At 39.3% G+C, this 21,770-nt stretch overlaps 1 protein-coding gene across 2 annotated transcripts in view; it reads right to left on the reverse strand.

The window, feature by feature from the left end:
• Positions 1–3,744: 3,744 nt before the first annotated feature.
• The window catches only part of drc9 (dynein regulatory complex subunit 9), a 28,065-nt gene continuing 10,039 nt past the window's right edge, over positions 3,745–21,770 (reverse strand). For both annotated transcript variants that reach the window (XM_084125116.1, XM_084125115.1), the window contains 8 exons: positions 16,339–16,466; positions 15,991–16,119; positions 15,814–15,895; positions 11,319–11,480; positions 10,899–10,973; positions 9,328–9,459; positions 9,108–9,209; positions 3,745–4,402 (listed from right to left, as the gene is read on the reverse strand). In XM_084125116.1, the coding sequence (XP_083981242.1) occupies positions 4,292–4,402; positions 9,108–9,209; positions 9,328–9,459; positions 10,899–10,973; positions 11,319–11,480; positions 15,814–15,895; positions 15,991–16,119; positions 16,339–16,466 (921 nt within the window). In that variant the 3' untranslated portion in view covers positions 3,745–4,291. The remainder of the gene's footprint in view (positions 4,403–9,107; positions 9,210–9,327; positions 9,460–10,898; positions 10,974–11,318; positions 11,481–15,813; positions 15,896–15,990; positions 16,120–16,338; positions 16,467–21,770) is intronic.

Genomic DNA, 21,770 nt, shown 5'->3' on the forward strand with positions numbered 1-21,770 from the left:
GAGAAAGAAGCATTAGCTTTGATATGGGCATTAATCCATTTTGAAGTTTATATGGGTTCATGTGTAGGACCATTGGTGATTTTTACAGATCACAACCCTCTAACATTGCTTCATTCCTTGCAGAATCCAAACCAGCGACTCATGAGATGGTGTATCTTCCTACAAGGGTATCATCTTGATATAAGACACATCAAGGGAACCGAAAACGTGATTGCGGATGCTCTATCAAGAGTATAATGTGTTGCTACAATGTTGTGTCTTCTGTTTTTCTGTTTCTTTCCCCTACCTGTCTCTTCTCCTAGGTGTCGAGGTTGATGAGTATTAGAGGGGAGATGAGTGGATTCTGGAAGATGTTGTGACATCGGAGTTATTTGGGAGTTATATAGTCTAGTGAAAATTTGTTTTTTTTGTTTTGTTTTTTTGGTATGTGTACATCCCAGTTTAGTTAGAGGGGGGTGGGGCTACACCTCAGTGTCCTTCGGCAGTCCTGATTATGGGATTGTTGAGGATGCCCGAGTTTAGTGTTTAAAGCCGCCCCGAGCTCGGCAAGCCACTGAAGACTAGATAGGCTTTAGGTAGTTTGTGATGTTAGTTAGGAGGTTGGGATGTACCCTATTGGAATTATGTTTGTATATAGATATTTTTTTGCTTTTGTTTTCGTTGGTGTGTGTGTGGTATAGGGGTTTACCTTTTAAGGGGGGGGTGTGTGACGTGCCTCTGGGCCTGTATTATTGTAATGAGTGTCGGGGGGGGGGGCTTTGAGCTAATCATAATGTGAAACACCTGCAGATAATGATAAAAGGTGAGGAATCACACACTTCAGCCTTTTTTGGTTACCCCTTTGTCGTCTGTTATTTTGGGTTGCTGCTTTATTTATTTATTATTTGTTTGCTTTATGTATTAGTTTAAGTTTGGGTAGTTTGCAGGCCTGTATTTTGGAGTGTATATCTTGTGTTAATTATGTAGCTTATTCTTTATTTATGTTGATTTTCTGAACGGAATGTTTTCCGTAGTGGTGTTTATTTTGTTATGTTTGATTAAATAAATATTTTTAATCCGCTTTCATTCTCGTTGCCTCCCTCATTTGTCGCGGCTCAGAGCCGGCCGTGACAATATTACTTTGTGACGTCATATCAGCTAATGCCGCGTATCTGTTCTTCACGAGCAGTAACATGTTTCGGAAACTCACAATTGAATGTTTTCTCTTCAGCTCCTCACGAGATTGCGGATGAGTTTCACAGTAGGAATTTGAGTCGAACCCGCAAATTTAGTCAGACATGGTGGGTTACCTGCTGATCAGAATGGGTTACATTGACACTTTCACGTGCACACCATAGGGTCATAAGGTAGTCTAGTGCTAGGGAACCCCCCAGGAAACCACCTGAAGTCGGAAATAATTAGTTGACCCCCTTGCCAGGGTTGTGGTGGGTGGCTGCAGGGGGACACTATAATACATGTGGTGTATTGTGTTGTGTTATGTTTGGTGGCGGGTGTAAAAACTGTAACAACTGATAACACAGGCTCATCCGGATAACTAAAGTCGGCGCTTTACACTTGCTAGGAACGTTTTTTTCCTTGTGGAAGTTTTGCGTTTGGTTAGCTAATAAAATATTAAAACTCAAATCATTATTTTGTTTACAGTTATTTAATTATGTCATCCGGTATTGCGTACTTGCTCTCTCATTTCATACAAACATAGCTACTGCCATTTTGCGACGATTGTTTTCTAAACTGTAATGGATTATAAGATAACAAACAGGAATTATTTTAAAATGGTTTCTTCTCAAATCAATATCTCTTATCCCCATAATTTATTCATGTGGTGAAATACTGTGTAATAAGTGGTATGACTGTACCGTATCCCTTAAATGCCCATCTAGTTTGGACTTGCCGCTTGCTAGCAACTGCTTTCTCTGTGGAAGCTTTGTGTTTAAAGAGCTAATAAAATATTTCGATTCAGATCAGTATTAGACGGTGGGCCGAACGCTGCTATCTGCTTTAGTTTTTGAAATGATAGATCCTCGAGGATAGAGTAGCTGCTTTTTTCACATAAACTAAATCATTTTTTTCTGAACACGTATCCGTTTGTTGGCAGTGTCAAGTCGATCATATTTTTTTGAAAACTAAATTTACGTTTAATAAACGGATTAGGCAAACGCGATGGAGTACTATACATCTAACCAATGAAAAAACAAATTCTATCGTCACGTGACTAACGTCTGCCAATAATATTCGTTCAAAATTTGTGCCATTACCACGACTGTAGCGGTAGCACATGCGTTCTCTAGCTAGCCACATCCATGAGTAACTTACATGTCATAAACTATGGTGTAAAATCTTGGGGAAATCACCATAAAATCTTCTCTACAGAAAACTACACAATCAAACATTTTCCTGCAGGAATCCTATCCGAAGTCGAGAAACATTAACAGCGGCATCCAAGATTCCAGGTGTAATGGCTACGGTAAGTACTCCGTGTAACTGCTGTTAATATATATATATATATATATATACACTCACCTAAAGGATTATTAGGAACACCATACTAATACTGTGTTTGACCCCCTTTCGCCTTCAGAACTGCCTTAATTCTACGTGGCATTGATTCAACAAGGTGCTGAAAGCATTCTTTAGAAATGTTGGCCCATATTGATAGGATAGCATCTTGCAGTTGATGGAGATTTGTGGGATGCACATCCAGGGCACAAAGCTCCCGTTCCACCACATCCCAAAGATGCTCTATTGGGTTGAGATTTGGTGACTGTGGGGGCCATTTTAGTACAGTGAACTCATTGTCATGTTCAAGAAACCAATTTGAAATGATTCGAGCTTTGTGACATGGTGCATTATCCTGCTGGAAGTAGCCATCAGAGGATGGGTACATGGTGGTCATAAAGGGATGGACATGGTCAGAAACAATGCTCAGGTAGGCCGTGGCATTTAAACGATGCCCAATTGGCACTAAGGGGCCTAAAGTGTGCCAAGAAAACATCCCCCACACAATTACACCACCACCACCAGCCTGCACAGTGGTAACAAGGCATGATGGATCCATGTTCTCATTCTGTTTACGCCAAATTCTGACTCTACCATCTGAATGTCTCAACAGAAATCGAGACTCATCAGACCAGGCAACATTTTTCCAGTCTTCAACTGTCCAATTTTGGTGAGCTCGTGCAAATTGTAGCCTCTTTTTCCTATTTGTAGTGGAGATGAGTGGTACCCAGTGGGGTCTTCTGCTGTTGTAGCCCATCCGCCTCAAGGTTGTGCGTGTTGTGGCTTCACAAATGCTTTGCTGCATACCTCGGTTGTAACGAGTGGTTATTTCAGTCAAAGTTGCTCTTCTATCAGCTTGAATCAGTCGGCCCATTCTCCTCTGACCTCTAGCATCAACAAGGCATTTTCGCCCACAGGACTGCCGCATACTGGATGTTTTTCCCTTTTCACACCATTCTTTGTAAACCATAGAAATGGTTGTGCGTGAAAATCCCAGTAACTGAGCAGATTGTGAAATACTCAGACCGGCCCGTCTGGCACCAACAACCATGCCACGCTCAAAATTGCTTAAATCACCTTTCTTTCCCATTCTGACAACTATTATTATCCGTCTGCGATTGGTTAGTATTTTTAATGATGTTAAAAACTCCAATCCGATTGGTTCAGCTACTAGAGCTGTCCCGCGATTTGCCTAAGAAGATTGACAATCAAAACATACATTTGTGAAAATATATGATCAAACCAGAATTGCCAACAAATTTTATTTGACTACATATAATTACTTAATATCGTACATAAAAGAAGCGTATACTCTATCGATGGAGATCGATCAACAACACGAAAAACGCGTTCGGCCCACCGTCTATATTTCATGTCTAATTATTTACTTATGTGGCAAGTAGCCGTGTAATGCGACAAGTTGCTGTGTAGCACTAAATACAGAACATTGAGAATTTAGAATGGAATTCCATGTATCAGGTCAGTGTGCATGCACAATATTCACAGGTTTTACAGGTTCCAGATAATTTCATCAATTTTATTTTCATTGTTTGTCTTCTTAATAAAGAGATTTTTTATTTTTATTTTAAACCCACATCTCTCTAACTGTTTGTACTAACATGAGTGACCTTTTAGTGTTAGTTTTCACCTATAATCTGGTTAGTATCCCCTCCTCTCATAAACCATCTCCCAGAACATGATGTAAAAATCTTAAAATTACATTTTTGATCATCAAACTGTCACTCTGCTGATGCTCTGGCAATGACTTTAATTGTATATTGTATTGTGACAGTCATTATTTCTTCTTATTTTTGCCTTTTTTGCCACCTTTAGACTTGGATTTGGTTGCTTTTTTAGGTGAACCCAGTCCTCTGCGTACGAGAGTCCCCCGCCACCAGGCTTGGATCTGAAAAGAGATACATGAAATAAAAGATAATTAAGTATATTAGGGATTAGACATACCTATGTTTTAAAATTGTCTTACCCATATTGCAAATGTGTGGACAATTCTTTTTTTGCCTAGCTCCAAAAGTTGAGTATGCAACTATTGTAACTATTTTTTTTTTCTTCATTATTATTATTATCATTATTATTAGTAGTAGTAGTAGTTTTCTGATTGAAGTATAAATGCTTTTTGAAATGTTCAAAGCATTGTTGTGTAACATGCCAACAGCTTAATGTGCTGACATGAAATTTACTATCTATACTTACCACAAAAGGATTGGACTGAATTAAGAATAAAAAAAAAAGAAAGAAAAAAGAAATAAATAAGAATAAAAATAAGACTAAAAAAAAGAAAGCCTTAAAAATGAGCTGCAATATGAGTGTCAAAAATAGGAAATAATAAAAATAGAAAAATACTTTACTGATGTAAGGAAATAATTGGCACAATAAGACAAAAAATAAATAAAAATTCATTAGTCTAAACACAGGCTTGTTTACACCATGAACGATAACTATAATGATAATTTGTATCAATGTTCAGTGATTAAAAAAATCATTCTAACTCTAAGAGAATAATATATATATATATATATATATATATATATATATATATATATATATATATATATATATATATATTTATTATTATTATTATTATTATTATTATTATTTCTTTATTTAAAAAAAAAATTTAAACAGTTTGTAAACTAGGAAAACATTGAAAGCCAATCAAAATCCTCCCATACTTTAAAGTGTGTGCTGCAATTATGTGTTATGGTTAGGTTTTGTTATTTTGACTTTTATTTTGAAATTCTGGATGATCTAAAGATCCAGGTCCCACCCTAGTCCCCATCCTCGAATTCTCTTCTTCTCTGCTGGTCCTGTCCGGCTGTTTAGATGTTCCAATTTCACCCGGAGTCCTTCCTCCGATGTCCCCGCCCAATCTCCTATACTAGCTACTGTGTCCCAGTCAGTCCTGCCCGACTCCCTGGTCTTGACCCTCCTGGAACTGCTGTCTATGCTGGTGTCGCTCCTCGGCTCCACCCTCTCCACAAGCTCTCCAGCCCTCCGACTCTGCCTCAAGCTTCCCGATCCACAGCTCAGCATGGTGATGCAGATCCCTCGGCTTCACCTCGGGCCTTCAGGCCCATGAATCCACATTAGCCTGTCAGCACATCGGCTCCACCCCGGCTCTGCTTTTCCTCGGCTCCAACATGGTTTCCGGGCCTCCAACTGCACCTCAGCCTTCCACCCCTTCCGCCTGGGTCTCTATGTCTTCCAACTTAGCCTCCATCAGTAGGTTCCCAGGATCCACCTGGACCATCCATCAGTGCTCCACCTTGGCCCCTCCTTCCTTCGATTTCACCATGGAATCACTCTCTGCCAGCTAATCCAGGGTCCTATCCGTTGCAGTTCTGCCCCCTCCTCAAAAACCCCCTCCCTCTACTGTTGACTACTAAGTTACGGCACAAGGACGCACCTTCTGGGAAGGGTGGAGTATTGTTACATATGGAGTACTGTTATAAATGTACATGTATACTCCCTGTTTTGTTTGGTTCCCTGTAGGTTATTATCATTATTTATGTGTAGATTGTGTTTAATTGGTCTCCTGAGTAATCTCCGTGTTCATTAAAGATTCATTGTCTTTATTTTACCTGTGCATGTTTTGGATGGTGCTACAACTACACGAGCGTGGCATTATGTAATTAGAACATAACTGAATAGTTTATTTATTGTCCAATGAGGTGGATGCTAATATGGTTATCAAAATAGTTATCGGTAGAGTTTTTGTTCTTGGTGTGAATAGGCCTTAACACAAGTTTTGAGACTAGACGAATAATAAAATTTAGACTAATTATGCCTTTTTTTCAATGCTGTTAAAATTTACAGCTATCAAAACTAAGTTTAATTTTGACATAAAGCACCACAAAATATCTACCACGTTTTTTTTTGATCAGTTAATATTCAGATAAATTACTGCATTCTGGAAAATCATTTATTTAAAAATTATTGAACTTTTAAAATTAGTATTTAGTTATACATTCTCTCTCTCTCTCTCTCTCTCTCTCTCTCTCTCTCACACACACACACACTGTCACAGTTATGTTCTGTTAAGTTACCTTTGTTCTAGTTTCCCGCCACTCTTTAGTCACTATGGTTACATGGTTACAAATCCAATCCAATTCCAGAGCCATTACGGCTCTGTCCAATTCCTTTTAATTGCGGCTCTGTCCAATTCCTCTCGACGATGCTCAATGGCTTCTTTTTAGCAAACAACTCGCTCGAGTGGGTGTAAATACTACTAACTTTCATGTTTTTTTTTGCACAACCTGCAAAAATCGCTCAATTCCATTGCTGCTTCTGCAAACCGCTGATCAACACGTTTGGTTACACATTTCCTGCCTGGAGTTTTCGCGTCACTCTGCAAAGTACGTCACCCGGATCGTTGGTCTGATTGGTTGAAGGACTATCCAATTGCGTACAGAGTCAATAGAGCGTCACAGTCCCGCCCACAGCCCGAGAGAGCTTAGGTGCCGGAAGTAAATTTCCCATTCATTTCTCCCATTGACGTTTTGAAAAATCCGTATCTAAAGAGTTTTAGAGCATGTCTGAGAATAACCAGCTACGGCTGAACTCATAGGCATACAACATATCATTTCGAGTGAAAAAACGATGAGAAAATCCAAAAAAACTCAAAGGTACAAGACTGTGTACATATTTTCATTTCCGAGCGAAGGAACTACTCATCCCATAAACCACCGCGCCTCACTGAAGTCGACTGAAGCCACAACCGCGAAAGAGCCTTTTGAGCGACTTTCAAATCTGACGACAGCCACGCAAACTTTTTCTTGTGCAGTTTATAGCAGTTCTTTTAGTAATCGTGTAAATAATACTGTTTTATATAGGTATTGTGTATTGAATTTTATATTTATCATCGTGTATTTTATATTGTGTGCGTGTGTGAAAAGCGGTTAACGATAACGTTAGCAACATGGTGCAGTGCTTTGTACCTGACTGCAATCACCGCTCAGTCGTCAACACGTCGTTTCCATCGATTCCCCAAGAGTGATGCCGTGACATGTTGTGTTGTGTGTGGACGTGTTTATGAAACTGCTGGTAGCCGGGTCACGCTCTTGTGCGTTCACACCGGACGCGAATAGCGCGTCAAATTCGCGCCTGCCGCGTCTAGTTATACGCTTGACCACTTTTGTGTTAATTTGCGACCAACAATTTAGACCAACAGCCTGCGAGGGTGGGAGGGAAATGAAAAGACTGGATAGCAAGGCTGGTGGTCCGCGGCTCACGGGTGCAGATCTGGCGGTCCGCGGCGTTCTGCTCATCAGTTTCAGCGGCCCACTTGTGGTCTTCATTTCCCACTTGTGGTCCATGCTCATTTTATTCATTAAGTTATAGTTCATCCTTAATTTTAATAACATTTAATGTATTTTCTTAATAACAACAAGTGAAAATTAAAAAGTGATGATCAGCAAACCAGAAAGTGCATCATATTCAGTTTATTAACTTGCCATGAATTATTACACAAATGTTCAGTAAATGCATGAAGAGGTATGCCTAAGCTAAATATTGTTTTGACAATGGCATCATAAAATGCTTGATATGACTCATACCATATGAAGGCTACAGTAGTCTAGCTAAAGTGAACGATAATGCTAACTAACGTTGCCATCTCCCTCCCTGTCCCTCATGCTGGCCCTTACAAAACCCACAAGCTGACCCTCGGACACGCTACACTCAACTACATGACCCGATTTGAAGTGGTTTTCACCCCTTTTAACACTTTTGTTTTCCACCTTGAAAAAAGCCATCATGGCAGCCAAGGAGATCATGATTGCACTGATAAGTCTACCGTGCAAAAAACGCAACACAGGTTTTTTTTTTATTTCTTTTTTTTAATGATCTTCAGTCTTCACGGACTTTCGCGGGGTTTAACCAGACAGTTACACGAGCTCCACCAATCAGATGCATCTCTGTGGGATTGTGGGATTGTTCAGGATTGTGGGTAATGAAGTACTTCTCCAAGACATCGCGAATAAAAGGCATTTATCTCAAAACAAGGTTAGTGCCCCATGAACTTTTGGCGGTTATATGAGCATATACAATCGCTTAGTACAGCCGTAGCTGGTTTTAAGTCTACCATGTATGGTTACGTTTTTATGGCTTATACCCCAACTGTCAATGGAGAAATTGTATTGAATTTTTACTTCCGGCACCGGCTGTGGGCGGGACTGTGACGCTCTATTGAACTATGCCCGTTGATCACACCTCTTGTGCAGTAGAAAATACAGAGCAGACTCCCCAGACCAATGTTCAGTCTTAAAAGATTGAGCTTGGCCTGGTGATAGCCAGACTATGCTTATACCTCAATTCAAATTAAACTCAAATTCAGGGATTAAATTGGAATTCTCATTTAAATTCTGAATGATACTCAAAATTGCACAAAATTGACTCCACAAAATATTTAATGAAGTTGCTGAAAAAAACACCAAACACAAAGTGCATATAGGTATCAGTTCCATTAAGCCCCGAAAATACCAGATTTGGTAACAGCATTATCTGCTTCAAAAGTAATGACTTAATAAAATGATACATCTTCTCATAGCCATTATCCTTTTACCTAGTTTTCCTGGAATTAAGCTATACGTTACCTTAGTTGCTGCATCTCTCTCCTTATGCTCTTTCTCCAGCTGTTCACGCAAACATTTCTTCTCCATCCTGTCCTCAATGATAACCTCTTGCATGTCTCTGCACTGAGGTATAAAAAGTTTTTTGCAGCTTATTGATACTGACTCTCTCAAAAGGAATTTTAAAAGGAATGCAAATCAGGTTACAGTTAACATGTAACACAAATGCTTTTCATATAAAAACCTTTTTGGACAGCTCTTGAATTCGTGCCTGGCTGTTGTTTCTTTTATTCTTTAGAGCAGTGATCTCTTGCTCCTTCTCCTCCATGTCTTTTTCATACCGCTGGATCCAAAACTGGAACTTTTTCCCTAAGTTCTTTTAGGCACAAAAAGTTCAGTGACAGCAATTAATCCTGGTGTATTTGCATCAGAATAGGCTTAATTAAAGTGCTTACAAACAGAACTCCAAGCATAACCAACAAGACAATTTAGTCAGCCAGCTTCATTACCAAAGTTTCAGTGGTGAGCAGCATGGAAATTCTTAACATTCTGGGGTGCGTTTCCCAAAAGCATCATTAGCCAACAATGGTTGCAAGTTCCGTCGTTAACAACATATTTCAATGATTTGAGTAAATATGGTTAGTTTGGATGAAATTCTGACTTATTACATCTGCCATGTTTTCACTGTCACATTAACTACCAGCATCAGTTGCATGGCTTCATGGCTATTCACAACTCCTCTCCATGGCCTCATGGGACAGTACAGTGTTTATCAGATGTGCACTTCAGAATCTCACCGGAAGTCAAGTCATATAGTAGGTGATCTGGGTACTTGTAGCCTACTGTATTATGAGTATTATGAATAAGAATGTACTACTCATCTCACATTCTGTTTTTCACCTACTATAAAGTAGGGACATATACACATTCGGACACGGGGATATAGTTCAAAATAAAATTCGCAAACAGCATAGTAAAGTCGCGTGGTCGGAACAACAACTCTCGAACTATGGTTAGAAGCATAGTTACTCATTATCAGGAGCACAATAACAAGGGGAAGGTTAGGATGATTTCAGGGGGCCTTATCAGAGAGGGCAAATGGAACAAAAATAGACATGAATTGCCATCTTGAATTAAATAGCAGAAGTTATTATTCCATCACATTTGCATGATGTCATTAACAGCAGTCCTATAATGTTGAACCAACATAGTTCAAATGACACTATTACTAAGACTGCATTTACACTGCTGGTCTTGATGCCCAATTCCAATTTGTTGACTATTTTGGATTTGTTTGACGACCAGCTTACATCTTCTTTTAAAAGTGAAAAGTGATCTGCATTTACACTATATGCTTGGTGAAACAACCCAAGGTAGACATACTGATCCAGAAAGGAAGTAAAAACGGCGCGATTTGCAATGGATGCGGAGGAAATTACAATATAAGCTTTTGCTTTCCACACCATCTTTAAAAATCATCAATACATTGAGTTGAGCCTTCGTCCTCCATTGCGCCATTGAAAAGATTAATGTGATCGCAGTTGGTGTCCACCTGAGTTGACATTATTTGCCATCATCGCTTTTTCAATTATGTATGACTCGCATTGACGGGAATATCCTGAAGATCTTGATTTACTTGATTAGGCTTGGAGCTAAACTCTGCAGGACAGTGGCCCTTCAGGAGCAAGACAGGACACCCTACTCTATACGAATTGGGGTACAATCAGAGGTGCACATCCCTGCAAGTACAAATCTAGTTTGTTTTATAAAGCTTTATGAATTACGTTACATAAAATTAAGTTGTGCTTCACTCACTGCATGTTGTCTTTTTAGGAAGATCTCCATCTCCATGTGAACATTCTTTTCCTCCTCAGTTTTCTCTTGCAGTATCTGAGAGTGCAACCAAAAGTGGAAGTTGTAAATCAAAATATGATGGTATGTGGGTTTTACAGTATGTTTGGGAATCAGAATTATTGGAATTTTAATTATAAACTTGTTAATTGGAAAGTAAATTTATAAAAGTCCTGACTTCTGTCACTTGACCGTATTGATGTAAAAATTACCAAAATGGCAGTTAAAATAAAATAAAATGCCATTGTTCCTAAATGGACTTTCTTTGTTTCTCAATATTTAATAATATAAATGATTAATTAAATGTTGGCTTGTCTGAAAGTGTAAAAAGTTACACAAAATGATGCAACATAGAGGTTGCAGAACAAGTTGTCAAACACACACCCGAACTTCATCTTCTAGTCCTTTCTCTTTGTGACTGTTGAGTTTCAGCCCTTGGCAGACTAGCTGTTCGGCACAGCTCTTCACAAATTTCTCTTGTCGGTTTGTCCTCACCCTCATGTTCTGTGCCTGCATCCTCAGGTAGTCCAACAACTCCTCAAGCCTCTGGGAAGAAAATAGTTTTTTTCAGCCAGACTGCAAGCCACATGTGTATTTGTCCAACATTTTAGACCAAAGTTCAAAAGTAAAGATGACGCAGTACTTTTGTGTATCAGCTTTTGTCAACAATTAGGATTCTTTGCATTGTGACATTAGCTATGTTTCCATCCAAAGGTTGTGAATTTAACTAATGTGCAAAATTGGAATATTGCATGAAACATTTGCTTTCTGATAAACTGGCACTAAATATCATTACCTAGTTATGGCATGAAACTCTAGATGGCGCAGGCTGATAGGTCCAACTCATTTGGTAGCGATCACATCATTATCTACATAGCAAAGCTGATTGGTTGTTGTTGCATCAGCGGCCAATGAGCTGCGGCTCAACATTCAAACAAATACCGGTAGTGTTGCTGTTAACAGTCTGCAGCACGCTTTCAGAACGCATCTGGAATCAACATCTAAGATAAATGATTGATGTTTTATTCCACATCTCTGTGCATATTGTGTGGTCCAGTTATTAATTCCTAAATGGAGCCATCTTTACAAGTTTTAAACTAGCTTTATGTTAGAAATGTTTTAAACTAGTGTCATGTTAACATTTGCACGAGTGAATCACTGAAGCATATAACAGCAGTGTTTACTGTATGCAACCGCAGTATTGCTGACATACTATTGTATGTCATCGCTGTTGTATACGTGTTAGCATGGATATGAAAACAGTTAAAGTGATATACGCATTTGCGCTTTAAACAGCGTTCATAGATTTAGCTGCAAAAGTTTATTGACAACGCATTCATTTATTTCAAAGAGCAATGTTTTTATTAGATATGCTAAATGTGTGTGGTTGATTCAGATGCTTGAGTCACGCTAAAACAACAATCAATACTGTTAAACTAAGCCTCTGTTTATAGTTTTGTGGAGTGATTTACTAAGTCTATTGTTTGTTTTCTCTGTGAGTATACGCTGTCTAAGCTATGGATGAGGAGGTTAAAGTAAAATAAGCAAAAAAAAGACATTCTTTTATTTCAGGGGTAATGTTTTCATTAGCTAGGCTTAACATGTTGATGCAGCATCAGAACAAGATTAGGCTATGTCATACATTATCACTCCAATTGGCTTTTCATTTATTAAATAAGACCATGAGGGTTTTGTAATCATTATCATATGACTTATTGATGATACTTGCTCAGGTGGTTGCTGGGTTCCTATCTCTATCAGCTTGTCCATCTTTATATCTATTGTTTACAAGAACACATAGCATGCATTTATATAATGTTAAGCTGGTCTGCAAGATAGCCAAAGCATGCATAGCCTTAAATCACTAGTGTTAAGCTGGGGTGCGTTTCCCGAAAGCATCGTTGGCCAACTATGGTCGCAAGTTCATCGCAATGTCCATTGAACTCTATTGGTAACGAGGGAACTTGCGACCATAGTTGGCTAACGATGCTTTCGGGAAACGCACCCCTGGTCGGCAAGGTAGCCAAGGCGCAGATAGCCTTAGGTCACTAGTGTTAAGCCAGTCAGCAAGGTAGCCAAGGCACACATAGATAGTAAAATATGCTGTCCCATGAAAAAAAAAAAAGAAGCCGTACATATTGCTTGGCGATAGATCTGCTGTCTTTGGGGGTGTTTTTTCCCATCCCTTCCAGTCTCCTGTCTATGTCATCATTGTGCAGATATATGCATATATGCTGATGCAGCAGCTTGTTTTCTCACTCAACATCATGTGTTTATTACTTGTATTGTCTATTTCTCTCATTACCCTGTGCAACTGTGTAGGGTAAAAAGTGGCTTTACAAATGTATAGCAATAGTCTTCTTTAAGCTGTTGCCCACAGCTTTCTGGCATTGGTTGTACAACATGTAAAAAGATCTGTTTGGATGTTTGTGTTGAAGAGGGCTCTGCCATTTTCTGTTGTTTCCTGCTTTGTTGGGGGTTAATTCATGTATGTTACATATGCTGCAGCAGCATTCTCACAGCAATGTCTGTGAATGTATTGGCAGTAGCAAGTCCTGGTACTTGCTCTGCAGCAACGTAGCAGATCTATTCTACCACAACCAAATACACTAACTTTGCCATTTCCATGCCAATCTCTATTATTTACATACCAATCTCCCGAGAGTTGTCATGACAGAATTACCTAGTTCTGGCATGGAACTCTAGATGGCGCAGGCTTATAGGTCTAATTCATTTGGTAGCGAGTAGGGCTGCACGATTAACCGCCATTTCCATGTAATCGCATGTAAAATGAGATGGCTTATCGCGATTTTCAAATTGCAAAGGCTGCGATTATTTTGAATGTGCAGCTTGTCATTGTTGTACGGCTCTGTAAACGCTGCTCCATCTTGAAAGCACTGTGACTGTGAGTTTGAATCACTTATAACGCGCATTTGAAAAAGCAACACGCGTCAAACAGCTTTCCAAACATGAGAAGCATTTAATAAGCTTGTCCAACAAAAGACAACATTTAATAACATGCTTTTACTCCAAACTCACTTCATAACGACAGTTGGGCATTCTTCTGTGAGATGATGTGGCTTCTTACACAAAATAAGGCAATTGTGTGTTTATTGGTCATGTTTAATCAATCAAAGCATTTCAATCTCCTGTTTATTCAGCTACAGCGATAGGGATTTCCTGGAATGAGGGGTATTATCTACTTCTGTGGCAGGGCATATTTGGCATGTCTGCACGAGAGCGCCCTCTGGTGTTCAGATGGAGCAGCATTTACTACCGACCAGCCGCACTGCACTGACAAGCTGCGCATAAAATAATCACATCTTTTGCCAAATCTCGTGCAGTTTCAGTGCGATTAATTGTGCAGCCCTAGTAGCGAGTACATCATTATCTACATTGGTTGTTGTTGCATCAGTGGCCAATGAGCTGCGGCTCAACATTCGTTTGGTTCCAAAACGCGATAAATCCATTTTGATTAATTTGAGTAAAAATGTGTTTTCTTTACCAAGAATTTGGCAAGATGAAAAACGCTATTTTCTGTTTCAAACTTTCACATAGCATATTTAGGTTATAATAACAAAACAAATTCAAATCCAGATTTTGATTTTCAAAGATTTATTATAAAAACTGATCATTTTTTCCCCAAAATGCAATAAATTCATAACACTTTTTTTCCCCAAATGCAATTAATCCATTGAATCAATATAAAAGTTATTTTTCATATTGAAACTGTTGAAAATACACAACAAAATAAGTTGATCCATCCACATATGACAGCCTGAACTCGATCAATATCTTATTAACGTTACAGGCACTGGACTAAAAATACATTCAATCAGCTATCGCTAGGAAATACCTCCTGAACTTTTTTGTCGGCGATCATCTGTAAAACGGCTTAGTCCTGCTCGGTTTTCGTTGACTTTGAGTAAAACAACTGAAAGTTTTTCAAAAGATCCCCTGGGTTCAACGTGTCAGTGTGACAGAAGTTTGATGCTGTCGTGTGAGAACAAGCAACAGCCGGCATTTTTCCTCCTCCCGCGCCTCGTCTTCTTAATCTCCTCACGTAAATGATTAGATTTCGATGGCTTACGTTTCTTCCCTGCAGAAACCACCACAGGTTCATCAATGCCGTCAAAATTATAAAAGATTTTGTTTGATTGTTGATCAAAAAGTACAAAGTAGATAGGAAAAACTAGGATGCCGGGTGTATTCAAAGCGCTGCCGTTACTGTTTACAGTGCGTGGAATGATGCGCTGTGATTGGTTGAGCGGATTTATCTCATTCTGCAGAGAAAGGAGACTGGCGTTTGTCGCGGTTTGGAAAGAAAGGGAGAAAACATGACAGAATAACACGGCGGATATCGCATTTTACATAAAATTTAAAATTGACTTTTCAATACTGACCCTATACAATACTGATTTTTGCAGGAACTCAATTTTTTTTTAAATGGCGTTTATCGCGTTTTGGAACCAAACTCTTCAAATATCGGTAGTGTTGCTGTTAGCAGTCTGCAGCGCGCTTTCAGAAACCCTCCATCTTTCCCAGCTCCACCTGTATAGATCTGCTATGAGGTTAATTAATGTATGTTACATATGCAGCAGCAGCAGCAGCATGACTTATGCGCATTTTTAGTATTTAGTATTTTTAGTATAGTATTAGTATCATCCAGCAGTTTTTGATACAATATCCCAAAATGTGCATTAAAAATAGGTGGATGGAAACATAGCTTTTGTTGCCATGAAAATTAAGCACACTTCATGCTTTACAAACACCAGCGAAATATGCACAGTAAAATCAGGAACATTATGTTAACAGTGTTCAAGTCAAATAAATATGAATTAATAAAAAACATTCAATGCAAAATGACACAGATGATTACCTCGCACTCCTCTGTTTTTTGCTTGTGAATGTCAAGTAACTGTTTTTGCAGTGCTTTAATCTTGAGACGACCCTCTTCCTCCCTACAGTTTGTGTAAAATGTGGTCTATGTTCACTGTTTGAGGCTACATAGTACAGTACATGATATTTTGGGGTAAATAATTTGACAAGTCAAGACCTGTTTATTATGTCCAGAAGTTGGACTTTCTTCTTCCGGTCCTCTCTTACTGCTGACAAGAGACTTTGAAAAGTGTTTTTCTTCTGCAGCTCGACCATTAACTCATTTAACACGTCTGACATAAACTGCCTATGGGATCAAAGATGATGTTGAAATGGTTTATGAAACATTAAGAAATGTTCAAATCAGTAAAGAAATATACAATGATACATATATACATTTTCAGTAACAGTAAATAAATATAAAATTTTTAACTTTAAATTAAAAACTACAGCTAAAACTGTTATTTACATATAATGCATCCCTATAACATTTAGTTCTATACTTTAGAGAAGTGTGCACGCATACCTGTCTCTCTGCACTTTGGCCAGGTTGTCATGAGTCCCCTTTTGGGATTTGTGTAATTTGCCTGTGAAATCAGACAAACTGCTCCCAGCCATCAGTCGAGTTTTTAGTTGCAGTTCGGTCCTTTGCTGCTAAATACAGAGTGATACAGAGAAAAACATGATTGGGAGATAAAACAGCAATGATTGCATGCGGACAATGAAGTGTTATAACTATTGTGTGGTGAGCTGGCAATAAAACCATACAAGGAACTCTTATTAAGTATTTTGTACTTGATCAAAACACTTGACTTCAAATTACACGAGGCGAACTGTCTAATAAATGTGCAATAAGTTGGGTAAATCTCATGAAACATCTCAAGAACATGTCTAGGTCAAAATAAATAAATAAAAAATAAATAATTTTAATGACAATTTAACACATTTTACCACCAATAGTTGCAGTATTGCTTACTGTAATTGTGATATACTACATAAATTACTTTATTATCCATGGGGTAAAATGTGACCTGGACATTTATTGTCAAATTTGTCCAGTCACTTAGTTATAGAACTATTATAAAAAGTCTAACCATAAACAAATAGAGAAAATTATTTACAGACAAGTTGACTGGGGGATACAAACAAGGGAACAACAAAGGTTGCATCAAAAATATTAAGTTGAAATCTAATTCAAAGTTTATCTAACAATTCTGTTGCAACTTTAAAAACTTTGTTCAAAAATTGTAAACACAATTTTGATTTGTTGCTACTTTAAACCAGTGACGAGGCCAGACATTTTAAAGTGAGTGGACCTTGGTGAAGTAGGGTGGACCAATGCCTTGATGACTATTCACATAAACACAATCAGTTAGGTATGTTTTAAGTGAACGTAAACAAAGTTGAGAAATGCATGTAACAGTATAATGCATCCATGTGTCAGCCTTATATTCCTGCTGCCAAATTACGAGATAATATAAAAAATATCTATACGGCAGTTTTCCCCATGGTATCGATGTCAGAATTGTGGCCAGTGAAAATACTGAGTGGCTAGTAACTTTGGAAAACCACTAGCCACAGTGGGTGGTGAGCAAAAAAAGTTAATGTCAAGCCCTGTATACATTGTATTATATAAAACATATGTATTTAGACCAGCATGCACATAAAACAGCATTTTTACAGCTACAACTAGGGCTGTGTCACGGGTGGTTGCAGGAAGGCAGACGGAGACAAGGATATAATTCCAAAACAAAGGTTTATTGGTAATTAAACACAGGACGGCAGAACAAGTAGCAACACACACTAAATATAACTGAGATCGGACCAAGACTGACAGAACAGACAGAACTTAAATACAAACACAGATTAACAGAACACAGGTGATAAAAATGACGATGATGATTAAACAGGTGATACAACTGAACTGATAATGACAGTAACCATGGAAACGAAGGAGTGGCAGGAAAAGAACAAAGGAAAACAGGAACAAATCAAAACACAAACCCAAAAGTCCAAACATTCACTGACATGTGACAGTACTCCCCCCTCCCAGTAGGCGTGTCCTCGCGCCGTAGATAGACCAACTGCGAAAGGAGGGAGGGAGCTCAGGAGGAGGACGAAGAGCAGGTGAAGGGCAGACAGAAGGCCAGGGCAGAGCAGGCTTTGCAGGCGGCCAGGGCAGAGCAGGCTGTGCAGGCAGCCAGGGAGGAGCAGGCTGTGCAGGCAGCCAGGGAGGAGCAGGTGGCCAGGGCAGAGCAGGCTGTGCAGGCAGCCAGGGAGGAGCAGGCGGCCAGGGTGGAGCAAACGGAGGGAGGAGCCATGGTGGAGGCAGGGTAGGCGACTCCAGGGGGCCGACTGACAGAGGCGGAGCAGGTGGAAGAGGATACCCGGATGAAGCCAGAGAGCTGACGAGCCAAGGCGATGCTGAGGATCCCGAGGGACATGGCGATGCCAACGGCTCTGGTGACCGAGGTGCAGGCGGGGATCCAGAAGGCCGCAGTGGAGCCGGAGCGACAGAGGACCAAAGTGGAGCTGGAGGGAGTGAGGAGCCCAACGGAGCCAGAGGGATGAAGGGACGAGGCAAAGCCAGAGGAGTGTAGTCCCGAGGCGAGGGCAGGCCGACGAACGACCAAGGCGGAGCCGGAGGGATGAGGGAGCCCGGCGGAGCTGGTGGACTGAGGGACCACGGTGGAGATGAGGGAGGTGGGAGCCAAGGTAGAGCTAATGGACCGACGAGCCGAGGTGGAGTCCTGGTCACGGAGGCCGGAGACGGAGACCAGGGATCCACCGACCATGATGGAGCTGGAGACTAGCAGACCCGCGGCGACCCCACATCACAGAAGGTGGAATAAGGGTAAGCTGAGGGGCTGACAGGAAGCAGCGGAGGCGTGGATGAGGAAATTATGATGGTAGGTGGTGGGAGAGGGAGTTCAGGAACAGACACAGGTTCTGGAACAGACTCAGGCTCGGGAACAGACTCAGGCTCGGAAACAGAACAAAGGAAAACAGGAACAAATCAAAACAATCCAAAAGTCCAAACATACACTGACATGTGACAGGCTGGACATTGATTCAACAATATATATCGCGATTGTTTTTTTTTTTCAATAACGTTGATATGATTTTTAAACACATTTCCGATATTTCAATATACAGCATTTGTCACTGACTGATGTACTGTACTGTTGTATTCTTATTGGTTCTCCTCACCAGTTTTGCAAAGTTGGTTCTTTATTTGTTGAGTTTTGGAGCTTCAATCTTAACTGGAAAAGCTCAGAGTTATATCTGATGTGAGTTTGTCATTTGAACCTCGTGCAGAATACTGTCAAAAGATTTGTATATTTTTTTCAGAAATATCAAAATTACTGTCAATGTTAAGTTTATATATTTTTTTTTTTTTTCTCGCATTGATTACTTAATCCTCTCCTGGTTGGTGTTTTAAATTCTGCACTCAATAAATTGAATTATACCATGGTCTGTCTGAATACTCGATTAGGATTGGCTGGAAGGTGCGCAATAAAACTGTTTAATGCACAGTTAGTTCCAAGTCAGTTTTATTACCGTTCTATATTAATGCGCTGTTTTCTTTGAAGCGCACATACACATCACTTGAACACAGTGCATTGCGCGCCGCACAGAAACTTCAGCACTGCCACGTGACTTTTAGCAACAAAATAGCTTCGCTACTGAATCCCTACATTGTATTTCTCAGCAACGAGGGGGTAACGTCGCTATTTTGAAGTACACAGCTTCAATGTTAATAGAGAGAGAGACGCAACAGACACAGGTACGAATCTCTCATCTCTCTCTCTCTCTTTGGATAATTAATTCAAATAAATGCTATAATTAATTCATTAAAATTACTGTAATCTTACGCACTATTTTATCTCTGTGTCTGATTGAAAGCGGACAGAATGTTAGATCTAACAAGCCGTGACTGACGAAAATAACCATCAATTTTACCCTCCCAGTCAAATATTGCGTAGCAAACATCAATTTGTTAATGCGGGCAAATGACCATGGTATAAGTGGGATAATCCACAGCTAGCTATGCATTAAACGATTTTAACGCACTTATGTCATCCATTAAAATCGTTCCATGCACAGCTAGCCCTGGATTAGCCTATCCCTTACGTAGGCTATGTGCCAAATTCAGCAGCCACAATTCTAATAGGGTGGAGGGGCCTTTTCATGCTCCAAAGCTTTGGAATGCTTTACCAACTCATATTACTGAAGCTCAGTCTCTCTTTTTTATTTTTTTTACTTTTTTTTTATTTTTATTTGCATAGCCCTTTTCTCAATACATATTGTTTCAAAGCAACTTTACATAAATTCATGATGTTAAAGTTTACAATATCTTAATGCCTAATTGCTGGATCAGTAGCTGACGCTATGGAAACATCCCTCAGGAGATGATTGTCTGAGGATTGTATAGAAACATATTGGCTGATGGTGCAAGTGCTGGTCTCCCATCAGCAGTGACTCAAAAGAATGAACCATCACTCCTAAGATTTATATAGCCTGTGCTTTTTGATTTGAATAAATTATTGGATATTGAGTTTCAGCAACCCATGTTGAGTAAGCTCCTTTTTCTTATGTTGAAACAAGATGGCATTTCATAAGTGTTTGCCGCTGTGTCCTCGTTTTATTACAGGACATGCACATGCATGATAAGTGTATCAAGTGCATGGGAATTACCTGCTCATCAAATTGGCCACAATAACCATTTTAAAATTAAAGTGCTTTGCTCAAGAATTCCTTTAAAGTAAAGGAGGATAATCATCCACCCTCCATCACTCTAGTATTCTGGTTGCTGAGGTGCTTCATGAGCTAGGGTCTTGGAAATCCAATGTGGAGCTTTAAGCTATGGTGAGTGAGCAGATGGATTTCTCCCTTTCTTTTCTCTTTCTCTCTCAAAAGAGCTCATGCATTGGAGTCCCCAAAGCTCATAATTGTCACGTTTTTCATGGACTTTCTGTTTGTTTTCTTTGTTTTTAGTATCATCATCATCATTAGTTCAGTTCTGTCACCTGTGTTTAGTTAATTAGTCAATCTTCATCATCACCGTCACCCAGGCCCGCCCACAGAAATGACTGGGCCCCTGAAAAGGTCCAGTGAATGGGCCCTCCCCAAATCTGCTATAGGCTACTCATATCATGCGTGTGCTCTCTCTCTCTCTCTCTCTCTCCTACATTAACACATACATTTAACTGAGAGAGACTCAGGGGCGCAACTACCCAGTGTCAGAAGGGTATGCAGCAACAATTTTGCTGTCACTGAGTGACAAAACAAAACAAAACAAAACAAAACAAAAAAAACAGCAAATAAATAAATAAGTGTGCCATGTAATGAGTGAATAAGAACGAGTGAGAGTTAATAGATGAAATAAGTAAAAAAAATTCATTTATTAATACAATTGAACTATACTCCACAGTGATTAATCAAATAAATAAATAAATAAATAAATAAATAAATATATAAACTGCATTACCATAGCAATACCAGTGTTTCTTACAGGATTTTTGGTAAAGCTGTGGTGAGTGGACCTCTGTACCTCTAGGGGGGTAGGGGGGTTGGGGGGCACCCCCGTAAGAAAATGTTGTGCTTTTTAATGTTAAATTCATCAATCTGGTGCACTTTGAAAGTTCAAAATTAAAAACTCCAACCCATATTCAGTGTGCAAATTAAAAATTAAAACCTCTTTTAGTTTTAGTCTACATTACACTACTACATGATAATAGTTATAATATTAATCCCATGATATAATAGCCATATATTGTAAAACAAATGCACTGAAAAATAAAGGAAACTTTCATAATTAGTTTTGTACTAATTTCTATACTTGAAAGAGTATATTTCTATACTTCACATTAAAGATGTGATTGGGCCAGCCCAGTGACCATCAAGAAAAGAACCGGTACTATACGGTTATCTGGACCATACGATGGCCTACCCCTA

This window comes from Abramis brama (assembly GCF_963993115.1).
Source record: "Abramis brama genome assembly, chromosome: 9".
Lineage (NCBI taxonomy): Eukaryota > Metazoa > Chordata > Actinopteri > Cypriniformes > Leuciscidae > Abramis > Abramis brama.